The following is a 24515-nucleotide window of genomic DNA, read 5'->3' on the forward strand; positions in this document are numbered from 1 at the left end:
TTGTTAAGGATGGACAGTTTCTGACTCGTATATTTGGTAACTTTTGTCAGCACTCGACTATTCTTCGAAGTGCAATCAGCTCTGAAAGTAGATGATGTGGTTTAAACTGTTCAGGGGCATATGATTGAAGGTAGCCTCGTGTAAACGGTCAGAAGAATACTGCAGACTTGTTTTAGTCGAATGTGTGGAGTCATTGAAGTAGAGTGCGGAACCATTTCCAAATCGGAACGTGTTTCTGCATTTATACGGCACGGTAGTTTCATATGTTCACTTCAGTAAAACCTTATCGATTTGCATGTTGGATCATCAAGAATCTTGAGCAAACCGGACCTGGCTGTCCTAGCAGCACCGAGCCAAAGATTCTGTGGCAAGCGTCTTCCAAATAAACGTCAGGATTAATCTATGGTTTCTTAGGACTATTTCATGCTGTAACTTGTGCACGATCTATATCTGAGATTTTACACAGTGTCCTGCTTAGAACCTGGCTTTTCATAAGGTTAGCTTCCATCTTAGCCTTGTAATATGTTGACCGGGATGTATGGAGCGGTTGGGGATGGTGGAACGGGAGTAGTGGGGGTCAGTGATGGTGGTGATGACGATGGCCTTCAATCTCTGAACGTGACAGGGTAGGACTCAAAATCAATTATCGAGAAAAGTACCAGGACTGTTTTGCACTTTTTGAAAGTTGTCACCAGTCTCAGGTTTGTTTTGAACTGACTGCGCGTTTTCTGCATTTTGTTTTGGTGCGAGTTGCCATTAGCCGTTCTACATTCGCAAATAGAGCTGAACCTTTGTCGAGCAACAGCACGGAAGTGCATTCAAAAAATATAGAGATTGCACTGAACCAACTGTGCAAGCAACTAGATTAGCTCACCATTAACTGGTCTGTGGATCGACCAGAGCAAAAGTGGGTTGTAAATAAAATATAATGTACGAGGTTTTATACGTTAGGGATTCCTGAAAACACATCTATTAGTGACATGTTTTAAAAGGTTAACGTAAATGACCCAATACCACAAATGCAGTCATACATGACAATAATTTAAGCACACATAGCATTCTCAGCTGAGCCAAGATTTCTGGTGCCCTTGAAACGTTTTACCCTCTTTAACGAGCAGTAACGAGGGATCGCAGTTAGACTCCAGATTTCTCGAAGGTTAGTCATACAGGAGGTATCGTCTGTGGTGTGATTAGACTGGTGCGTGATTCGCTTTTGCATTTGTCCGCCTTGGCAGCGGTTGCTGGAGGGATCCCAGCTGGCCTTGGCATGCCTTAAAGAGGGAGGAACTGCTGTCGAGGGAAAAGTGCAGATTTCATGATTGATGAACTCTTAACAATACCCCACTGACAGCTATGCATCCAGACAGAGCTGCAAGTCTTTCAGCAAAACTCCCTGTTTGTTGGTGCGTTGTTTCAAATTCCAAATGAGCTTTCCTTTTCATTTACAATTGCACTTTTGCAGCCATCACTTTTGCAAAATGAACGGAAATATTGGCTGTAAATATATCAGGTGGTTGCTCACATAAACATGAAATATGATGACTGATCTTGCTACCACGTGATCCTTTACTCAAGTGTTCCTGGAGAGCTGCTGGTTATTACTAGGAACAACAAACACAAAACCTACCCTTCCTTTAGGGCTGAATGCTTCAAATATTTGGAAAACGTGCAATATTTTGTATTAATAGAAATAGTATAAACGTCATAATTTATGCAAGGTCAAAATGTCACTTGTTATTATGATTGAATTGTGAAGGCATGACCTCACCATAGCAGCACCATAATACAACACATGAAATTGCAGAAAGAACTACATGAACTTTTAACTTATTCGACAGGCCTCAGAATGCAAAAATAAAGCGGCAAGGAGGCCGACTAGTATAAATAACTATACAGAAATTTGTTCCTTATATTCGGTATAGCATTCAAAACGAGACCTGGATTTTTCTTGCACAGATTTAAACCAAAATGTTCTGAACTTATAATTCCAATAGTATTATCCGAGCGAATATGCGAACTAAAGTGCTTTAAGATCGCCATGTAAATAACTAAATCTAATACAAACTTTGGAACTTTAATATTACAGCACTTAATCTTGAAATGCGAAAGGACAAAGCAAGGACTCCTCTAGCCTTTGCACATAAAGTGCACTGTCTTGTCTCATGTTAACAAAGCAGACAGTTACGTTTAGAATGTTCACACTACGCTATTTTCCCTGCAAATGAAGTACATAAAATAAAAAATTCAAAAATTAAATATTTATTGGGCATTACAAACGTGAAACTTGGGCGCTTTGAAACATATCTTTGTTTAACACAATAAAAAAGTCTGCTAACAGAATTCGCGTGGGTGTGTAAGGGAAATTGAGGTACTTCTTTCAAAATAGAGTGTTATTCTTTGTTTGATGACGCTTCAAGCAGACTTAAGTAAATGTTTTCCCCTTAATGAAACAGAAAGATAAATTGCATCTTGCCTTCGAAGTAACTCGTGAATTTCTGGGTTAGATTGTGATGCATTTTATTTCTCTTCTATATGCCATTTATAGGCAATAACATGCTCAATAGATTTCACCACATCGTGAATCCAATTGCTAAGTGGCTTAAAATACAAGAACTTTTAGATCAAATTGCAGCCAATTGTTTAGCAGGATAGATCTTATGCAACAGATTACATTTAACTCTATTCAGTTGCTACAGTTAGTTATTTACTTATTCGGAATTTTTTTTCATGATGAAGTACATGTCATCTGGTAAATATAAACTAAATATCAATAAATTTTCCACCAGCATGAGCTTGATTTTAAACATCTTTCGGCAGCTGAAAATTTTGCACAGATATCCTATCTAAATCTAGTCGAATTGTTTTGGGTCTTAATATTTCACAACTAGTGATAACCTATTGTGAATTTCTAAATAAAATCCAAGGAGAATAAAATTGTAACTATACGTGTTTCAAGCAGCCATCATTACTCGATCTGATATATTTTATGATGTAGTTATAACATCACAGGTCTCACCACCGCGTCCTTGTTCGAACGCTATAGGTAGAGATATTTTCTTCATCCAACTCCTCTAAATAGGATATAAATGCATTGATCTATTCAGCTCCCGGATTTGATTCGACTGAACAAAATGGCGTCTTTTATGGGTTTATGCCTCAGCCGAATTATGACATCCATCGTGTGCTTGTGATTAGTACCAGTTTTTCCATTTCTGTAATGACGGAGTTTCTGAAAAACGATCAATTTGATTTTTCTGGGTGTGAATAGTCAGTCCTGTTGGCCTCCCTTTCCAATTTCCATGTCAGCTAATTAAATATTTGAAATTATTTTAGTATTTAAACTTAAGTAAAACCCTTGGCGTAGTTTGAGAAATCCAGTCTTATTGTTTATCAAAACCATATTTTCTTAAAGCATTAAATAGTTTACAGGCATTATTGGAAAATCGTGGAAGATGATCTACAATTTAATACACTTTCCATGACAACCAATATCTCCCTGTAAATAATTACATTTTGACATAAGCAATCGTTTTTATTCACTTGGTATTATTATCACTTGTCCTGTTTGGTTGCTGATTATCTTTTCTTTTATTTTCTAGGAATATTGCTGATTGGAACTTTGGACGAAGGCAATTCAACTATTGAATTGAATGCAATCAGCAGTGTCTGGATATTTACCTTTCCTTGCATATTTTCACGCTAATTCATATTTTTACACAAAGCTATTTTATAAATTGTATTTTAAAGATGTGTATTTAATTTTTGAAAATCTGTAAATATTTGAAATATTCACCTTATTTAAAATAAAATACTGAAAATACTTTATTTTTTGCACTTCATGAAATTTCTCAGGACTCGTTTCATTTGATTCATAGCAGAATGACCACATGAGCAGGAGATCCTTAAAGTCTAGGATCAGTAGGCATGTAACAAATGCTATGACTTTCCATTTAGTAATATAGTTCTTGGAATTATCACTGTTAAAGAATATCAACAGTGTTTATGTGCGCGTGAATTGGATGTCGATCTAAAACTGCAATTGCTGAAAATCGGTGGAGTTAAAATTGTCACTTATAAAGTCAAACACGTTGGATGGAATAACTAGTGTGTCCTCGTTTTCCAACAAAGATAGTTGAGGTAATTCGTCTATCAGATTTAGATTTGGTTCGATTGTAATTTTATCTAAATCCTCCAGAGATGGGATGCTGAAACTCTCAGGACTGCTAGGACTTGTTCCAGCCGAGCAGTTTTTCAGCATAGGTAGCAGGGAGTCAGTTTCATCTGAGCTCTGGGGGAAATAATGACAATGGGTTTCCTCGGTGCAGATCAGAGAAGTGCCAATAACAGTGAGCAGGTCACTGCTGATATCACTTAATGTATCTTGATGAGCAGAATCGCTAATATCTTGCTCAGCATTTTTGTCGCTCTCTAAAGAATTCAAAGTTTTATTTACAGGTGTCTCAGCAAAGCCTCTTGTGGAAAACCCATTCTGATTAACACTGTTAGCAAAATGGCGTTTTGAATCGGCGTTTTGGCTTTGTTTGAATCGAGTTTGTCTCTTGTGTTTCATGCGTCTGTTCTGAAACCAGACTTTGACTTGCCTTTCTGTTAGATCGAGAAGAGCTGCGATTTCTACCCTCCGTGGTCTGCAAAGGTAGCGATTATAATGAAACTCCTTTTCCAGCTCCAACAACTGAGTGTTTGTGTAAGTGGTTCGTAGTCTCCTGGAGCTGTCAAAAGGGCTCCCATTGTCCGGCTCATTAACCTCTTCGTTTTCTGCAGTAGGGAGGGGAAAGTTTCGATAAGTTATCACAAATCTTTGCGAATAATCCTGCAACATAAAATGGCCGCCTCCTAGACACAAAAGGCTTCCAGCAGAAAATGGCCCAGCAGGGCAACTGAAAACAGATACAGATGTCTGGAATTTGCTTATGTGCAGGTCATTGATACTCACAGAATACCAGGAGTTCTGTAGGCTCGAGTAAGCACTGTTTACATTTTGAATATAGTTGGGTATGTGCGTTTTTCAGGTCTGACATCTTTCAGTCAATGAAACATTTATTACAGCTTCAAAATGTAATCCTTTATAAAAATATTCTCTGCTCACCAAATATGACCACAACCTCCGTTCCCCCCCTAAAAAAAAGTAATGAAATATATGATGGACCTGACCTTCATTAGAAGAACAAGATGAGAATGATCCCGTTGCTTGGACAGTTTTTTTCTTGTGGCTTTTCTTTTCTCTCATCCACGGATATTCCAGAGGTTTGTCCCTTAACGTGGCCCGACCAATGCTTTTTGAAGTGTGCGTTTTCTCATTTTGGTTTGTGTTACCATGGTCCAAGCTTCTGAAGCTCTGCTCAAAAGGAGGAGGAATCAGTGTCGAATGTGAAAGCGTCGAGTTCTTGATTGATGAACTTTGAAATGTCTCGCCAACAGGAGGAAAGGATGTCAGGCACTCGGCAAGCGATGGTTCACTATTGATAAAACCAACCTCTCTCTCAAACTCGTTCATTTCTGCCCAGGCAGAATCGGTAGAAAATTGCTTATTAGATAGTTTCTTTGAAAATGTATATTTATATAATATACTGATTACTAACGCTAAGGGACCGTGCTATTATTAAACTATGTCTATTGAATACACAGACACGATGTTGAGATGAGGCTGATTTTATCGTCACATGATCGCATTAACCAATGACAAGGGTGGAAAATAAGACTGGCTTTCTGAATGATTCTGAAATAAAATATATAAAGGTGTAGGCAGCATTTCCCTGTGGTCTCCAGGCCATGTTTATACTGTGAAGTAGTACAAAATCATTTCTACAAGATAGCAAGTGTACAGTACTATTACAAAGCATCCTGCATCACTTGGTGGGTGGTTTTAGCCCTGAGAAGAAAAGAACACTCAAGTCTAGATTTCTGCCTACATATGTGTAGCGTGGAGTAATAAACGACAAATCAATTAATCTTCGGAGCTGTGACATTCATCGCAAGGTTCTACGGTGTGGAAGAATGAATACAAGCTGTGGTCAGAGCAGCACCCTGGACAGTAGGAGCTGGCAGCGAGGCCCACTGCCAAGTAGAACAGGATCATTTTCAGACGGTCCCTGGATTTTAACATGAATATTAAAAGATATTGTAAACTTTTTACAACTCCACCCCCTCAGAAATGGCTTAGAGTGTATTTTTTGCACTCTGAACAAGTAGCATCTCACTTTCTCCATCTGGATCAGCACGCCCTGTTTACAAATGACTCCCTGTTCATATGTTATTTGTTGACTTCATAAACACCCACAAGCCAATGATTTAAATATTTGCGAAGTAACATCTCGCGGATTCTCCTTGAGCACAGCTGTTGTGACTTATGAACTTTCCGCATTTTAGAGCATCGACTGTGAGTTATTTGACGTTTAAAACCTAAAGGCTGCTCTTTCTGTAATCTGTTATTGGCAAATTAGTAAACGCAATATTTGCTATTTTGCTCTGCTCACATAATACAAAATGTTTGCGATTAACAAACATTAAACCCCAGTTAAAATGCATCATTATATTTCTTTTTGTAATACTAGCCAGTTGGTCTGTGGCTTACATAAAATTGATGCGTTAGACTTTTTCTCCTTCTGTCTGATTGGAAAGACAACATTTTGCATTCCTTGACGAGTGGGTGGTGTACTAACAAAACAAGGTTCTGTTCCACTTTGCGGCGTTGGCGTTCATAATAGGCATCTTTAAAATAGCAACAATCAAAGGAGCTGTGTGCGGGGCATTCGAACAATTCTACGTTCATATTTAGCATTTGCTTATGGTCAGGAATTTTTAGTAAATCAGGAGTTGACACTGAGGAGAAATTATAAGTGGTACGCTGACTTCAAGCTCTAAAACCGTCAACAAAACCTTAGATTGTGGTCTTCGTCAAGCTGTTGAGGTTTTCAGATACCTTCAGGCCCACTTCCTTATTTCAAATAATGACATTACTTTCGACGGCTTGGAGATATCTTTGTTTGTTGCCAGAAGGCTTTCAGCGCCCCAGCTTTATTTGTCAAACAAAATGGCGCCGCATGTGTCGGGGTTGCGGGCTGCTGCTGTGGAGAGAGACAGCAACTAATGTCTGGGACTAGGCTCCCTGTCGCAGGCACCTGACATGGGGCACTTCGGAACACGGTTTTCTACATAATAGTGTTGACGCCTTCATAAGATAACGGTAACAGATTGGGATTTATTTTTGGATTTATTCCTGTGTTTATCAGATAACTGCTATGGCAATGTTCACTCTTTTTATTGGATTGATTGCTCTTCGTGTATTTTGAAAACAAACGCTGTTAACTTTTTCCTTCAATGTCTATCAATGGAGATATTACATTCCAACGACTGTTAAATTCGGAAAAAAAAACAAACGAAGTAATAATGGATAATATCAGTTAAAATGTACATACTTGCATCCTAGTTTGCTCTGTTTTATTTATCTCTTGCTAGTTGACTACATTTCATCGCGATCTAACTTACACAATTGCTCCCCCCCGCTCAACCTTTTCCTTTTCATTATTCTATATGCCTGATTCTTTACGTTTTATGTCTTATGAGACAATGGTGAGCACAACACAAAAGCGTCGCAATCGTTTTTCATATTATTTCAACATATCATTGGAAAATGCAATATATTGTTTTGCATATATATAATATATATTTAATCAGACCACAGCTCTGCCGAACATCACCAGTCATTGGCTGGAGTCAGCTTGTCTTGTATTAATGAGAAGTGAGGAGACAAGATGGCGAAGCATACAGCTGGAATGGTGCATATGCATTTATAAATAAAGGCTCCGGGTTTATTCAAAGAACACATTTTTATTCTAAATATCTTTTGGAATAGTACCAGACAATTGAAATAAAGTATTCTTATAGAAATGTGTCGTCTATTGTGTAGTGTCACATATTTTCTGATGTACTACAATCATAACTTACAATTTGCTTTCAGAGATAACCCTTATATAATCTAAAAACACCAGCCACTGATACAACTGCTCAAAAAAACTATCCTCTCATCTAGTTTCAACCCAGGTTTACTAAAGGGAAGAAATATGATTGTAACAGACATGGATCAAACAGGTTAAAGTCAGATTGTATAAGATCTATAAATCTCACATAAATACATTAAGACGAGGATAAATAAGTAATAGAAAAATCTTCTTTTCTTTTCGACTTAAAATAATAAATACATATTATTGATGCTCAATTCAGTTCGTTCATTACTGAGAAGTCCAGAGCTGAAGTTCTGGGTAGTTAGACCAGTTACGGTCAGAATCCACCAAAGTGGAGTTTAGAATTACCAGTCTTTTAAATTCCACATTAAGAAGGGTTGCTGAAGACTGACTTCATTATGTCTTACCTTCAAGAGCACCTATTTCAAGCAATTCTTCCTCTATTTGCATTCTGCATTACGTTAGGATCTTAACGAAAGGCATGGTCGACGTGTAGACCCTTAAATGAATACAGGAAAGCAATGTAATAGGTAGAAAGTGAATGGTGGACAAATACTGTGGCAGTCTGATAGCAGGAGAATATTTGATACAAATGAGGTAATAAAAAAGCGAAGTGACATCGCTTGGCAAACCGTTCTAGCCCATTACAGATGTGTTAGTTTGGGCGCTTCTTGAATTCTTCCCTGAGATGTGTGATGAGGAGTCAGATCTGTGTATGTAGGATGGGGATCACAAGGTCCATGATGATGATTGCCTGGTATTTGAGCAGCGCAGCTATAGTCCACAGTAGCTGATGAAGGATGAGGAAGATGGCTAAGGTTGAACATGGGACCAGAAGCTGGCATTGAATCAACAAAGTTCCCTCCAACATATACAGGGCTGCCCTGCAAGTTATGATTGGTAAAACTACCATTGCCCTGCAGAGTGTGATGATCGTACTCTGTGCCTGGGTACCTTTTTTGCTGGGGTAGGCAGCTACTATGTGGCGCAGTGTATGCAGCCAAACCATACATATTTTGTTGGGATTTGGTGAATGATGTTGGCGAAGGAGCTTCGTAACTCAGACTGTTGACAGTAGGGAGCTGACTTGAGAATCCAATATTATTTTGCGCGTTCAAAAGCGGACTTCTCTCTGGAGACTGTCCAACAGGAGAATGCATGATCCCTTTGGATTTTTGGTCTTTTTTATATTTCATTCTTCTGTTCTGGAACCAGATTTTAATCTGGCGTTCAGTCAGGTTTAATAAATTTGCCATTTCAACTCTCCGAGGACGGCACAAGTAACGATTAAAATGGAATTCCTTTTCCAGTTCCACGAGTTGTGCGCTGGTGTAGGCAGTACGGACTCTCTTGGAAGATGGACCTGGTGGACTTTTATCCTCACAATTGTCACCTACAAAATGAAAACAGTATGTTGGTTCCGATAAATAAACCTGGAAACAAGCACGCCCAGCCTAGAAACCCCACTGCATATTATCTTGACACTGAACTCGTGAAATAACTGCAAAGGGATTCTGTGACTATTTTGCTTTCCCCGGGCTATTTGAATATAAAGACATAGGTTACCATCTGAAGGGTAACATGCCGATGGCAGACAGAAATGTGCTACAACTACAATAACACTCAAATAAGCATTTGACGACACTTCTTAATTACATCATTGGCAAGTTCTTTTTACGCCGTCCTAGACTCTCGAAAGGCGCTCGTTCACGCACGTTATTTATTTTCTTTTGGTATTGGCTGTTAGTGCTCTTTCCTAATTCATGAACGTTTATTTATGGACTGCTTTTTCGGAGATTCCACTGGAAGTTTCACTAACATCATAAAACAAGCATTTCACCTGAATCTATTTAAATGAAAAACAACCATAGAGGTTCATAACATCATGAGTGGTAAGGATAGAATGGATAGCCAAGATCTTTTTTCCCAGGGTAGGGTAGTCCAAAACTAGAGTACTTAGGTTTAAGGTGAACGGAGAACGATTTAGAAAGAACCTGAGAGGCAGACTTTTCACGCAGAGCGTGGTGCGTGTATGGAACGAGCTGCCTGGGGAGGTGAACGTTATTACAACATTTAAAGGGAATCTGGATGGGTACATGAGTACGAAGGACTTAGAGGGACATGGCTAAATACTAGCAAATGGGATTAGATATGTGGCGACGCGGACGAGTTGGACCAAAAGGTCTGTTCCCGTGCTGCATGACTATATGACTTTGTATTTAGTCTAATTTGTGAGGTTCTCTACCTTGGAACTGGAGGAACAAAATACTGCAGATGCTGGAATCTGTACTGAAAGCAACAAATGCTGGAGATCACAGCGGAAGTGAGCTCTGACGAAGTGTCATCTAGACTCGAAACGTTAGCCTGCTCTCTCTCCATGGATGCTGTCTGACCCGTTGTGATTTCCAGTATTTGTTGTTTTCACCTTAAAACTGAGGTTGAAGGTCATTGGTGCTCGAAGTTCTGTACTTGCAGGAAATGTAACTGAGGGAGAGAATAAACTGAGATCAGAACAACTAAATTAATTATATTTAAGTGAGATACCAACAAAGTTTTGAAATAACTCTATTTTCTTAGTCTCTACTCTGTTGATAACAAAGTCCAGTGTGAAAAAAGTAAGCTAATTTGGTTAAATGCAAGAATTACATCTTTTACAATTTAGTTGCATGATATTTAAGTATGAAAGAGATGAGTCAACCGAATATTTCAGATATTCGCTTTCTTCCCAGAGCAGTAACTTAGTATTCAATGTCTCATAAATTATCACCAAAATGTTTTGAAGATGCCCTGAAAATGTCATGATCCTTAACTCTCTCCAACAATCTTATGGACGGCAATAAATCATAGAATTCTCTACAGTGTGGAAGCAGGCCATTCAACCCATCGAGTCTGCATCGACACCCCCCTTTGCCCGAAGGGCATCCGCCCAGACTTATCCAGATTTTATCTCCCTGCAATCCTGTATTCCCAATGAATAATTCACCTAGCCTGAACATCCCTGGACACAAGGTGCAATTTAACATGGCCAATCCAACTAAACCGCACATCTTTGGACTGTGAGAGGAAAGTGGAGCACCCAGAGGAAACCCACGCAAACATGGCGAGAATGTGCAAACTTTACACAGTCATGTAGATGGAGTCGAACGCGGGTCGCTGGCACTATGAGGCAGCAGTGCTAATTACAGAGTCACAGTGCGGTCCCAAATTGTGCAGACTGGTGGCAATGCTCTTACTTAAGTGCACTGTTTTGGTAACCTTCCTGCTTAATTATCAAAATACGTGATTCAAAATCTAAAACGCGAAGGGCTGAAGGATACCTGCAACTGTGCAGTTGTTTTTCTGCTTGGCATTTTGACGAGATTCTTTCATCCATGGAAAGATTTGCTTCGTGAGAGTAGCAGCTGGGCTAGTGGAAGAATTTGACAAAGACTTGGTTCTTTTCTGTGTTGAGGTGTTGCTTGCATTGGGTGAGGGTGGTAAAGGAGGTGGCTGCTGTGGCTCATTCATGCTTGGGGGCTGGGCAGTGCCCTGGCTGCCGCTTGTTCTCATACAGTTGCCATTAATATCGGTGGGTTTATGGTTTGGGACTCTGACACTAGATGTCTGAATGGGGCACGTCGAGCTTTGATAATCATTTTCAACGGAAGTTGGCGGGTAGGCCTGGTGGCTAGAACTGTAGCTGTATGCATTAGTCTTTTGGTAGGAGTAACCGGCGAATATTCCGGAGTTGTCGTAGTAAGTCGCTTTTTGCATCTCGCTATTTCGAAATGATAGGGTCTTGACACCCTTATCGAAGAGCATTGACACTTTCGATCACGTGACACTATTCCACCAATCACAAGTCTGCAGCAGTCCTTTAGTTAACGAAGCAAAAGACAATAATATAAAACATTAGGAACTCCTAATTCAGAGTGTACAACATAAAAGTCGCATCCAATCCATAAAGTCCCCATTATACGTTGTTAGAAGCATAGGTTTCCCCTCCTTCTGCAAATCTGTGATTGATCTTACGGGACTATTAATAAGTTACTGAAATTCAGAACAAATTATTGAACAACTTCTGGAAGACTTTTATAATACAACTTATTTTACATTTTGATGCTTTCTTGAATTCCGAGAAATTAATTTCAAATTGTGAATGCAGTCTTGAAGTGATTATTGAAAACAAATTGTTGGAAACATTTATAGTTCCACTTCTTGCTCTTTCATTACACTTCATTGGAGTTTACTAATATTTAAATACATAATACATTACTAATCGATTAATGCCTACCAGATGGAATTCTTTCTTCATAAATACGCTAGTTTTGATGTTTGACAATAAGTAATTGCATACCAGGCGTGAAATAAAATGTCTCCATCATCTGAAATATTTCACAGCATATAGATAACAATCAGCTTTACCACTATAGTTTTACTATTCTACAACACTGGAAGTCAACACTGGTGGGACAGACAGTGCTATTCCAGATGGCTTCACTGGTTGAGGCCACTTATATAATGATGAGAAACAAAAAGACCCTTCTTAAAAAGAACGAAAATACCATAGTCACAGGCGGCTTATTTGCCTACAGCATTTGCTGTGGGTACAGACCGTTTTATTCTGTGATCTAGACAGTGTTACACAGGACATGATGGATCGGACCAGTTCCAAAAGGTGAAAAACCAACGAAGTGTTCCCTCGCCATTGTTGCCTTCTTTCTCTTCAACGTAAGAGAGGTTTGTGTGAAGCGAATCTGATGCTTTCTGCTATATCTTTCTGTTTTATGACAGCGGGCAGGCAGAGTAGTTAAAATATAACTAGCACCTATTCAATCTTTTTGTTCGAATTAAAACAGAGAAATGAGCAAGTCAGCATTTTACATCTCCATTCTGCTGCTTATATCGGCTTTTGTTTAGGCACCAGTCTGCAACAAAATAGCACATGTAACTGGATGTGATGATCTTTTTGGAACATGTATGACAGAAAAAAAGTCAAACTAACCTAAACTGAATCCAAAAAAAGCAGTGAATGAGTGCAGGTTTAGCCTTTGCTAACCGAACCTCTCTTAACGTCAATAAACGTTCATAATATTACAATTGTTTTGAAACAACGCAGATCAAGCTCTTTAGCTGTGGCAACAGCTGTTCAAATACGTGATAGCACACAAACTGTTTAAATGTTCATATTTTCTAATTTATTTCTGATTAGATTTATTTATTTTGAGACCCTAATACCAACTTCCTAAATATTCCTTATTCATTTGTGACTTTATTATGACAAAAATTGCATTTTACTTCAATCAATCTCTCATCAAAAACTTTTACAAGTTCGCATTAACATTGCGAGTAGCGTTCCCAACAAGTCCACGTCTGCATGAGGTGGGGGGTCCCGCCAAAAAAAGCCAAGACTTTTTGATTGTGGCATGGTATCTTGCAGTCCAAATTAGGTTCCCTAAGATATATCTTAAAGTCGGAAATTATTTGTGTCTGTAATTAAATGATCAAAAGGTGTATTAAAACAACCTACTGTGAAATATACTTGAAATTTACAAGAAAATGGTTGGTCAGTGTTCTATATGTAATATTTAAACTGCAACATTATTTAAATAACACATATTACTGTAGAAACCATCATAGCCATTGGACGTGTGACTTATCTAGATACTATATCACGTCACAAATAGATTTTCTATTCATTTAGAAAAAGCCTTCAGCCATACAAGACTTGACATTCTAATGAAATATGAGGTTTATGATCTGCGGCCTCCAAAGTTGCAGTCAGGCACACGTGCACATTTCAGCTGTTCCTTTTAGAAACAAGTCAATGTTTTTCTTTTCTGTTCTAACTGTTTTGTTCTCTTTGTGTTTCGTATATTTTGTTTTCTTCTGTTATCCTGAATTCATTTCCATCCATTTCGCCGTTTTATTCAATTGTTAGTACATTGCAGTCCTTTGCTTAGTTATCTGAATTTTAATTACATCTCTGTTCCCCCCACCTCCCCCCAGCCCCCCCCCCCCCCCCCCCCCGCCCATCTAATCTGTGCTATATGTAAGAGATAAGAGAGTAACTCAGTATTATTTACTGCCATGGGATCTGAACCTCCGCCATTGCAGCCAGCCTCCCAGCTTGCAATGGATTTGAAGGCGCTATCTTCAGAATATCAAAACTAACATTAATATGAAAGCATTGTGGAAAGGTTGTGGTGAAGCGGCAGATCTGGTTCAGAAACTCCAACTGCTTGTGAACTCTGCTTGAACTTAAATCGCAGCCATGGGCCATAAATCATTTGGACAATGGTCAACTGTTTCTGCGTTCATCTTTCAGATCTTTCTTACCTTACATGTTTTCTAAATGCAAGGGTGCGAGACGTATTACAAAGATTTGATAAGTAACACCTTGTTATGGACCATCATCCCCACTTTGGTATTTCCAAATATATTATCCAAAATCACGGGACACATGGCGAAAAAAAGCAAATTATTAAGTACTTTTGAGCAACATCAATGACAAATCTTAATGACGAAAACTGCTATTACGAACAGGATATTGGTACCGCATGCACCATGAAAGGATTGAAATCAATGTATTATAATTCTGTTTTTCAGTGTCGCAGATTTTAAGATCGTCTACAAAAGGCGTTAGAAAAGGTAAATTGCTTTTAAAAAGGCAGGCATATCTATATGGATTGTTATGTCTCTCCCCACCCCCACTCCATGTAATGGCTCACAATGCTATGCCATTTGTCCTGTTTTATTTGTCCGAGGCCAGACCACTGAGAAATGGTTACTGTCTTTTTAACTGTTAGTCAAATCATTCATTTATTTGTTTATTTTTCACTTTAATATTAAGTAGCCTAACAATTTAGAAAGCATCTCTAAAGGTGGGCAGTTCGTTAGCAAGAAGCTAGAGCCCTCACAGTGAATATCAATGCACCTGTCATTGTGGGCTGCGCAAAATTTATGACTGCTAGTGCTACGGTCGTAAACGCTTCACTACAGAATGAAAAGAAAAACACTTTCCAAAGACTTGCTATCTTCAGAAGTGTAAAACAGCTACAGCGTAGGAGGAAAGTCCTGAAAAAGAATGTCCATACTCGGCAAGTTTCTTATCAACAAGGCGTTTCGCCAGCACTTGCAGGATTTTATATAAACCATTGAAAGTTGCCAGGGATTTTGAATTACGGACCAGACCAGAAGCTTCTCACATTCAGCAGAAGCACATGGCTCGAGCGGGAAGAACTGAGAATTGCCTTGGATAAACATTAGCTGGGAGTCAAATTTGAAATCAAAGATTTGATTTCAGGTATGAAGCTGAGGGAAAGGGGGAGAAAACCGTTTTCTCTTCCGGCTTGGTGTCTGGCCGGAGTGTCCAATTTAAAGTTATTAGTGATAACTATTTCAGCTATTTTCTAAGTCTACAAATACTTGATTAACTTGCTTGATTATATATGTGTCGTTAAAAACCCTCCTGCAATGTATATTATCTTCGGCTATAGCTCACGAGAAGAAGTAGAATATTGTGGGGACGTCGCGATGCTGATTATGTTTAAACTTAGAGGATCAGTTCTGGCTCAGATTTCTGGTTGGATATCCACATCTGTTCAGATTGCAACTTGGATGATTCAATATCTTCTAGGTTTGCGGTTAGTTCCTAAACCATAGGCATTGGAAACTTTGCTTTAACTTGGAATGATTTGCCTTCTGCTGCAATTTCCTGGAGTCACTGGAAAAATTAGTCCAGGATTACAAGAAAGGCAACAGGATCCCATCATTAAATTAATGATCACCAGGTTTCAGCTGCTAACTTACTTTCAACGTTATTTTATTCCTTCCAAAATGGGATAAACACGTTTACTGTCGATTATAAAAGTTGCATGAGTTGTGCGATTCCTGCCTCAAATCACATTTCATCTTGTGATTTACACAGAAATGTAACACAAGTGTATGAACAATTAACTTACAAACTAGATATTTGGTCAGAACAATTGTGTCGATCTCTTGGTGAAGTTTGGTACGAGTTAGAAAAGGAAAAGGAATGGAAACAAATACAGTTTATAAGCTGAAACTCAGCTGGATTGAAAAACGATTTTGAAAGAACTGAAATAGGAGCAGTTGGCGGAATATCACAGGCTCAAACGAATAATGTTTAATACTCTAAAAATATTACCGACTTCTTGTTTGAACGAATCTCACACAGTTACACATATTTACAAACATGCCTTTTTGAAGAGTGCATGAAGACTGTCCATAAAGCGATTAGTTTAACTAACATTTAATTCCCTCCCGTTTTCAATAGCATCGATTCCGTTGAAGGCCTCTGTTCTGCAATCAGATGCCGACCAAATTGCCGGAATTACGGGCTACTTTACAAAAGCCTTGGTCCTAGCACAGGGTAGAGACAAACTCACGGGCGGCTAGCACGGGAATAGGCGCAACAGAAGAAACCATGGATCACATTCGAGAACTGTGTTTCAGTTTTGGTATATGTGTTCCGGTCTTTAAAATATGAAAACTTGAACGAATCTCAGTTACTTATTGACCATAGTAAGTCCAACAGCTTCAAAAAATGGAAAGTATAAAAACTCACCGCACAGAAATTTTCTGTGTGCTTTTGCTTGGCTTGGGCTTGGAATCTGTCCAGATTGACCAGAAGGCACTGGCTTTGTTCTGAAAACAGAAAATGTAATTAAATATTTTCTCATTCACTAATGCTATTTCTCTATATCCTGTATATTTTAGGTCGTTTTTTGGCTCCTATCAAACAAAGAAAGGAAAGGAACTTTGAACAGGCCGTGCAGATCCATCCATGTTCTGCCCAAAATGTATTTGTTTTATTATTTACATTAAAATGTCAGAAAAAACATTGTTTCCTCGTGAGTTTTAATCTAATGACTTCGTGATTTAAAAAAAAATCACTTTCAATGCCTCAGAAATTAGAAGATCAATGGTATTAAATAGCAGGGTTCTATGCTTAACGAAGTGAGTTGCATTATCAAGTGAAATTAAAATGAAATAAGGGAAAGAAGAAGGGATGAAATGTATTTAAAATCAGTAAAAATCAGGATTTCGCGAAGAATGCCTCCCGAGAATTTGAACACAACAAATCATTTATTTGAAGCGATTTTCATAACTCAAATTGTTATTGCGGAAGCATAAATCTATTAATAGCAACGAGCATTTGGAATAGGAACTTCCATTTAGAAGACCAGAAATGTGCCTCAAGGGTGGCCTTATTACCCAATGAACATGATATTTTGAGGCCTACTGTACTTGGTAAGAAAATAGATCGTTCTGCAGTGGCCTTTTAATGGAACCTGGGCCCGAACGGAGTATTAAATAAGAACCACAATATTATATCATGCATTCAGACTTTTGGTTTCTTCGAAATGACTGCAAAAACTAACATCAACAACCTTCACAATATAAAATAAGTAATTCTTTATTTTCTTGATGCCGTTTAAATACATGCCTTTAAAGACAAACCATCACCTCTGCCGAATATTTTATAGCAAACTCACATAACAATACAAATATGGAGGTTTGGAAGAAAAGCCCTGGCGCCATATATGAAACTCATGAATAATGTATTATATTGACAGGCGGTTATGCTTTGTCATTGGGATACCAAACATCATGTAATATTTTATATCGATCAAACTTGATCATAATGTTCGCAATAAAGAGCTTGGTTATGCAAAAGGGGGCTAAAATTCAATAATACAGCCCCGCTGGCATCTCCAGACAGGCTCCAAACTCCAAATCAATGTGCAAGAAACAGATGGAAGGTGAAGGGAAGCTGAAGTCAGACAGAAACTGCGTTTTTGTCAACGTTATGCCTATTCAAAGCACATGCTTAAATTTGTAAATGCATTTAAGTAAAACAGCAACTGCGGCAGATCAGATGGACAAAGAAATTCCCGTCATTAGCTGACAATATATAAGAATCATAAGCCTTTGAAATGACCTTTGGCTTGTACAGCAATAACTCACCACTTAATGAACAACCAACGGAAGCGCCTCTACTACCTCACAATACAACCCATCACACAATTTCACCATGGCCTTTCTATCCGTCTTTAAGCCCACTAAGACACAGCACTTTACAAACTAGTCTCACCAACTTGTGTCGATATAATTTGAAGTTAGAAGAGGATCCAAATCACAGTCGGCAAGACATCGCGTCCTCGGTCTGATGCCTCCCACCAGAATGTTTGTAATGTATTCACGTGGCCATACGTCAAGTTAAAATCTTTTATTTCTTTGTAATGACTGGAATTAAGTTAAGAATTTGCAGAGCAAACTCGCCATTTTCCAAGGAAAGCGAAGGCAGTCGACAAGCTTTAAACACTTGGTTGCTTTCAAACAGTCAGTGATAACTCAGGTCTGCTCAGCAATGACCTGGATGGTAAGTTTTTAAACATCTTATTAATTTCGCAGCGTTGGAAGAGACCTCTCACACTCCGTCCCTGAGTATAAGTAAGCTACCCATGTAAACCTTGTTGACAGAGTGGCTACGTCGAAAAGTTTTGAAAACTTTTATTTTGCCATGTTCCTAAACTACCAAACTAGTTTAGGTAGAAAAAGTTTGGAATGGATTCGCGCTTACTACTTTTATTGTCTGCCAAACTATTGTGGAGGACACTCCGTCTGTGAGCCCAAGATGATTACTGTATATGGTGCCTGAAAAGTTTGGACTTTTCTTTCAGGGGGTAAATATTCTAAAGCCACACTATAAATAAATGTTAATAGATACCATGATGGGAGTTGCAGGGAGGTTTATTGAAATTTTAGGTGAATTTATAAGTGAGTGGCCCCATCGAGCAAAATGAAATGCTACTCAGAGTAATTGGATTCAGCTGACTAACATGGCAGCCCAGCAGCTTCGAGGCATACAGTAATGAAAAATGCTCTCCTCAAAAGTTTTTTTTTGGACCGAGCAAAGCACATATGCACATTGCAAAACTATTTTTATACCTGTGGACATACTGATAAAATGTCCAAATCTGCAAGAAACACTCGTGAATTTGGACAAGTTATACATACATATTTTCATTGAAAAATAAATGAGAATTCCTCAATTATGGTCATTAAAATTACAGCGAATGGTAGTCTTGTTATACTAACTTTAAGGCAATTTCATAAAGAAACAACTTTAATCCCACTGCCGATCACACAGACAACAGTCAGACCAAAGCGTTACAGTAATAACGCTGAAATATACATAAAATGAGAATTTTAATGTTTTTAATTTGGAAAATAATGCAGTTACTCTGTTTGGTGCAATTAATGAAGAATTATTTAAAGCGTTTTTAGAACTGGAGGAGAAAAAAGAAGTTAACTATTAACGTTAAGATTCCACTAAAACGGTCGCCTAGACACCAGGAGTTGGGAGTAAAGGAGACGATTTCGTTTAACAGGATTTACCTAACGTGGTTAACGGCGAAGTAGATAACTGCAAAAATATTGAACCTGAGCCATTAGAGATGATCTCCTGACACGTTTGTTATGAATGTAATATTCGATATTTAATGTATTTAAAAATACGGATATACTTACTTCCTAGAAAATCACAAATTGTTTTCCATGAAAGAAAATAACATTAATTGAGAAATAATTTATACGGGCTGCCGCAATAACTTTAGCCTGCAATATATTTCTGAAACGCATAAATCAAAGAGGACTGCAGCCTGACGATAAGCTAGAGACAACAAATTAATGTGATTTACGATCTAAGTTTGCTAGTGACAGTTTGAAAAGTTCCCTGGGTTTCTATGCCTTTTTATTTCGTTTTCCTTTTACATAAAACCGCAGAATCAGCTAAAACACAGCCACAAGACAAATCTGGGACTGCTTTAGTTTGTCCGATCTAACCTTTCTCAAATTGCGCACTTTCGTGGAAGAACAATATTTTTTTCTCTCTATAAATCGTCATACTTTGCTCCAAAACCAGTTTGTGGTTGTTCCACGGAAATAGAAAGAATACACTAGTTTGTATCAGAATTTCGTATAATTTGGCATGAATAATATGCCCTCTTGCTGAAGGCATTATCCAAACCTTCTGCTAAAGGCTGCATTTTACCGTACCATTGCTTACCTGTGTGTCAATTTATCATAAATCTATGCTTCTCAAACTCAATTTCTTAGCTTGCAGCTGCGAATAATATCCTCTGCCGTTTGTCTGGAGTCAATGCTGCCTTAAACCAGATCTTGCGGTTTTACAGACATTTCGATACCAAATGCAGACGCTATTCCCGATAGAAATGGCTTCAGTCTGAGGGACAACTACCAATAAAAACGGTATCCAGTAATGCTTTAGCTTTTAAATCTAAACCGAGACTTTATAATCGAACATCCAACGAACAATTGGTATTTATAAACCGGTAGATATTCCTTTAAAAAGTTGCAATTTATGAATTTTATAGTGCAACGGATACCTTTTATAATCAGAAAATATAGGCACTGCCTTAAGATACAGGCATATTTGTTCACGTGATCTGTGTTACCAGATTGTTCTGATTGAGCCAGTAAGTTGATCCAGCGCTACCTCACTAACATCTATTTAATATGGATTGAACGGTGTTTCGAGTCACTTCTTACATTAACACCAATGAGGAGCTGAGTGAAAATTCAGTATTCTTTACTTGAATAAAACACATCGTGAGGCAGTGTCTTTTTTTTTCAGAATAGCGCTACGTTCGCTAAACTGAACAATAGATTTGTATTTTTTTGCCATTTCATTGCCTATATGCTGTCTGTTGCTAAGCATGCCTTCTGGTATATTGTGTTGATTATTGCACTCATTCATTTAATCAAAAGAAGTATTAGTTTGATAGAATCGGAATTAGTGAATACATATATCTCAGACAACGTACGTATAAAAGCATTTAATATCGTTTAGAGTTTTAAAAACAGAAGTTACATCAATGGTTTTCAAAACCAACACAAAAACTTAGAACAAAATGATAAAATATATATCGAAATTACACCAACATATACTGAGGTTATACTTAGGTTTTGGGGGTGAGCTCAGTAAAACCGTCGAAGGAGCAGGACGTTACATTTATCCTGCTTAGAATTTGAATTAGTTGATAGAAGCCGTTAAAGAAATGAAATTCTGCAATAGATACTAGTTCTGTGAAACTGAATCTGTTTCTTTTCTAGAAGGGCAAATTAATCATCGTTTGGAACTGCAGTTTTATGCAATAAATGTGATGTCTGTGGACTGGGAATTAACGTGATATTTTCCTTCTTCCTTTCAGGAGAAGCAACTTAAATTACCAGAGCCAATTGTCTGGTTAGAGAATGTTTTTCACCAAAGCGGCGTTTGAAAATTGTTGAATGATGCCTCCGTGTTTATTTTGTACTTTTCTTTCGCAAATCTTTTGTTGAAATATAATTTTTTGGTTAGCGAAAATTAATTTTTAGTGAAATTCTATCGAGTTGCTGAATGTTTCTGTTAAATGTTACCTCCAACTGTTCTTAATATCTGAAACATTTGCCTGTAATTTAATAGCAATAAAAAACATTTCTATTGACAGTAATGCATGACCTTATTGCACCTAGCGCTGGCTTAACGCAACATTTATCTAAATTACTTTACCCTCTGTGGCTTGTATGGTCGTTATAAAAATATTGCTTTGCAATTACTGCATTATAAATTATTTAAAAGAAAATAAGAGTTACAACTCACTGTTTAGCTAAAGCATCGCTTTCGCCCCAAACCGATGTTGAGTAATTTTGAATCTTTGTCTTCTGACATTTTTCGTAACACAGATTTTTGTGGGATCTCGTAAAGAAGATAAATCTTTTATATCGTTCAAATTATCCATGTTTGTGACTTTGAAGTAATTTCTGTTCTGGTATTGTTGATCCCAAAAGTGTAAATAGACCATTTTATTATGGCAAGTTATACCTTCTCTGATAATTTTACGAGGAGACTAAGATGAAGCAACTATGTGCTAATGCTTGTCACTGTGGGAACCCAACTTTACGGGGAATATAATCAAATGGGGATCTGAAGACATCTTCCACCGCAGCATATGTTCATGAAGCAATAAAAGGGAGAGATTTACAATCCTCGTCTAGTCTCGGCAGCGTTTCACCCTTTCAGGAATTCCTCGCAGTGATTTATAACAAAGTGGAAAATTGTTGACCCCCCTCCCCCCCGCCCCACAAAACATAATACTTTATTTCGATTTAATGAAAAAGTTATAATTAAAGTGTGTTCATTGATTTTTGTCTGCCTAGTTCTTTGCTGGATTAGAATTTAACGGTAGACGAGATTGAGTTGACGTGAGAGTAGAAAAGAAAGTAACTTGGCGGCACAACCATAGCTTTGTCATCAGTAAAACAGCGCTGCATTTGTCATCGGTGAATAACTGAATTAATAGGTTATTGTTTTAATGCATAATTTATTAAAAAAGGAAACGAACGTCGACTTTACACACGTGACAACGAAACAAATTCAATTTCCAGAAGTGTTTTGTGACAAAAGCAACGGAAGCAATAAATGCCGACGTTCATATCGTAAAATATCGCCAAACAAAGTGATCAAATCCTTTTTCAAATATATTTTTATTTACCAGAGTAATTTATGCAGCTTATAGTACACCTATCGAAAAAGATTTAGGATCCGAGCTGTCAAGATCTGTCACTAAAACGCTATATTGTAATTTACGTTAAAGTCTCACTGCTCATTGCTCCAACTTCAAATGCTTACTTAGGATTTATTTTCAGTCTTTACCCTAAAACTAAAACTTTTTCACGTTACTGAAACGGCCAACAATAATAAGATAAATCATTCTTGGGCTTTATTGTCTTCAATTACCTATATCATGTATGTGAGATATACCTCCCTGTTCTGAACTGACCTCAATTGAACAAATCAGCATTGTGCCACTTTGTTACATTATAAAATGTACTAATGGTGAAATTATAACTTGGTCTTGATCTGGGTGGAAATCATAACCATTTATTCTTTAAACGGGTCAAGCACGTTCTTCTAGCTTTGTGGATCATAATTTAACAGCTTATAAGAAAGCAATACTCGTTTTTGGGGGGGATTTGGAAATACTCGTGAGTTCAAAGAAGACATTTGTTTCATCTTTTGAAGCAAAACATCGACTAAAAAAACACAAAGCGCTCATCAACCTAGTTTCTGTAGACGTGAATACCTGCAATTGTCCTAGTGGAATCTCCTTTACAGACTTTCCAGTACCTCTCAAAGAAAACAAAATATATGACTCGTGGTATTCAACAATGCTCAGGCCTCTATTTCGCTGTGTACAAATAGGCAGCAGATGCCATGACAGCCGGCATTGTTTGCAATAAAGCACAAGTAAACCGTAAAATCTACGCCATTTCATTACACTCAACTACGCCTTAATAATAACCTCATCGCAGTCTTACTAACATTTACCCCTTACTCCAAAATGCAGCCGTTACACATTTCTGCATCTGAAGTTTATCATAGTTGCTCCAAATTGTTAAAGCTAATCCGAATAGAAGGTCAGTATATCTGCCTACTACAACTTATGACTGTCGCCTGGTAGCACAGAGTAAGAAGCAAAGGGCGCTATTCATCAAATATATATGACAGTTACATTCATTTGCTATCTTAGCAGAAACAAAACTAAAATTATTTACCTACCAAGCTTCCATTTTTCAGTTTCTTGCAACGAACTACAACAGGAAAGTGAAATAGCGGACCATTTGTATATAATATTCTTGGGATCTGTTCACTTTTCAAGTGTGATAGAGTCCTTTGCTTGGCCGATTAATGACGACGCCGTGTTTCTTTCGGGACGTACTGCATTAATTATTTAGTAAATCACGTGGCCGAATCAAATATAAAAGGATACATAAAATCCTACCACCTCCTCTGGACATAACCTTAAAATGCAAAATTCTTTATCATTTGAGAAACATTAGCTTTGCAAATATATTTTAAAATTCTAAAAGGAAAGACTAACAAATATGGCTGTTTAGTAGCGTTGGGTTGCATCAGCTTTGTCCCATTTTGAATGACCAGCCTATGGCATGGTCGCATTGACTCTTTGCCTTCCATTCAGCCGTTTCTCTTTCTACACAAGAAATGAAGTAACCAGGCGGGGTATAGACAACAATAAAAATGCAGCGAGTGTTACTCGTTTGAGTTTATGTTCATTCGGATTTCTTCAATGAAACTAAATATTAAAATTGTTTTATAGAAAGTCAAATAATGCATGTCTGTTGCTCTTAGATGTGCATAGACGTAAGAACATACACATGTGCATTATCGCAAACACACGCAAACATATAGACATATTCATTCATACATGCATGTAAATATACATGCAAAAATATCCATGCATGTGCACATGCACACAGGCATATATGCATATATGTACACTGATAAAATTATGTGCATGCTAAGAATAAAAGACATGCATTTACACAGCATATAGTTGGATATAGGAGTTTTACGTGGCCATGGGAGATGTGCATCGATGGATATAAATATGCACGTTGATTGATTGTGATTGATATTATATGTGACGTTATGAATTTTGA

At 37.8% G+C, this 24515-nt stretch overlaps 2 protein-coding genes and 1 long non-coding RNA gene across 4 annotated transcripts in view; 1 reads left to right on the forward strand and 2 right to left on the reverse strand.

Annotated features, from left to right (window-relative positions):
* Nucleotides 1–4025: 4025 nt before the first annotated feature.
* Nucleotides 4026–5727, reverse strand: LOC122551522 (homeobox protein Hox-A2-like). Its single transcript, XM_043693539.2, has 2 exons — nucleotides 5173–5727; nucleotides 4026–4776 (listed from the first exon to the last, which is right to left on the reverse strand). Exons 1-2 carry the CDS (start codon nucleotides 5513–5515, stop codon nucleotides 4028–4030), a joined length of 1092 nt encoding a protein of 363 aa, XP_043549474.1. The 5' UTR covers nucleotides 5516–5727; the 3' UTR covers nucleotides 4026–4027.
* A 699-nt stretch (nucleotides 5728–6426) lies between these two features.
* LOC122551536 (uncharacterized) lies at nucleotides 6427–16914 on the forward strand. The gene is made up of 3 exons (XR_015757668.1): nucleotides 6427–7204; nucleotides 14571–14612; nucleotides 16704–16914. It is a non-coding gene; the product is annotated as an uncharacterized LOC122551536 (long non-coding RNA).
* Nucleotides 7810–24515, reverse strand: part of hoxd3a (homeobox D3a) — a 36908-nt gene continuing 20202 nt past the window's right edge. Inside the window, exons 1-4 of one of the 2 annotated variants that reach the window (XM_087988997.1) lie at nucleotides 23614–23636; nucleotides 16552–16631; nucleotides 11300–11836; nucleotides 7810–9375 (exon numbers count right to left, since the gene is read on the reverse strand). In XM_087988997.1, the coding sequence (XP_087845123.1) occupies nucleotides 8627–9375; nucleotides 11300–11783 (1233 nt within the window). In that variant the 5' untranslated portion in view covers nucleotides 11784–11836; nucleotides 16552–16631; nucleotides 23614–23636 and the 3' untranslated portion in view covers nucleotides 7810–8626. Of the gene's footprint in view, nucleotides 9376–11299; nucleotides 11837–16551; nucleotides 16632–23613; nucleotides 23637–24515 lie in introns of those variants that run through there. The other variant, XM_043693537.2, reaches the window with a different exon arrangement.

The sequence above is a fragment of the Chiloscyllium plagiosum genome, unplaced genomic scaffold (assembly GCF_037043375.1).
Source record: "Chiloscyllium plagiosum isolate Xiang-an unplaced genomic scaffold, Cpla_swu_hap1 HiC_scaffold_7, whole genome shotgun sequence".
Taxonomy (NCBI): domain Eukaryota; kingdom Metazoa; phylum Chordata; class Chondrichthyes; order Orectolobiformes; family Hemiscylliidae; genus Chiloscyllium; species Chiloscyllium plagiosum.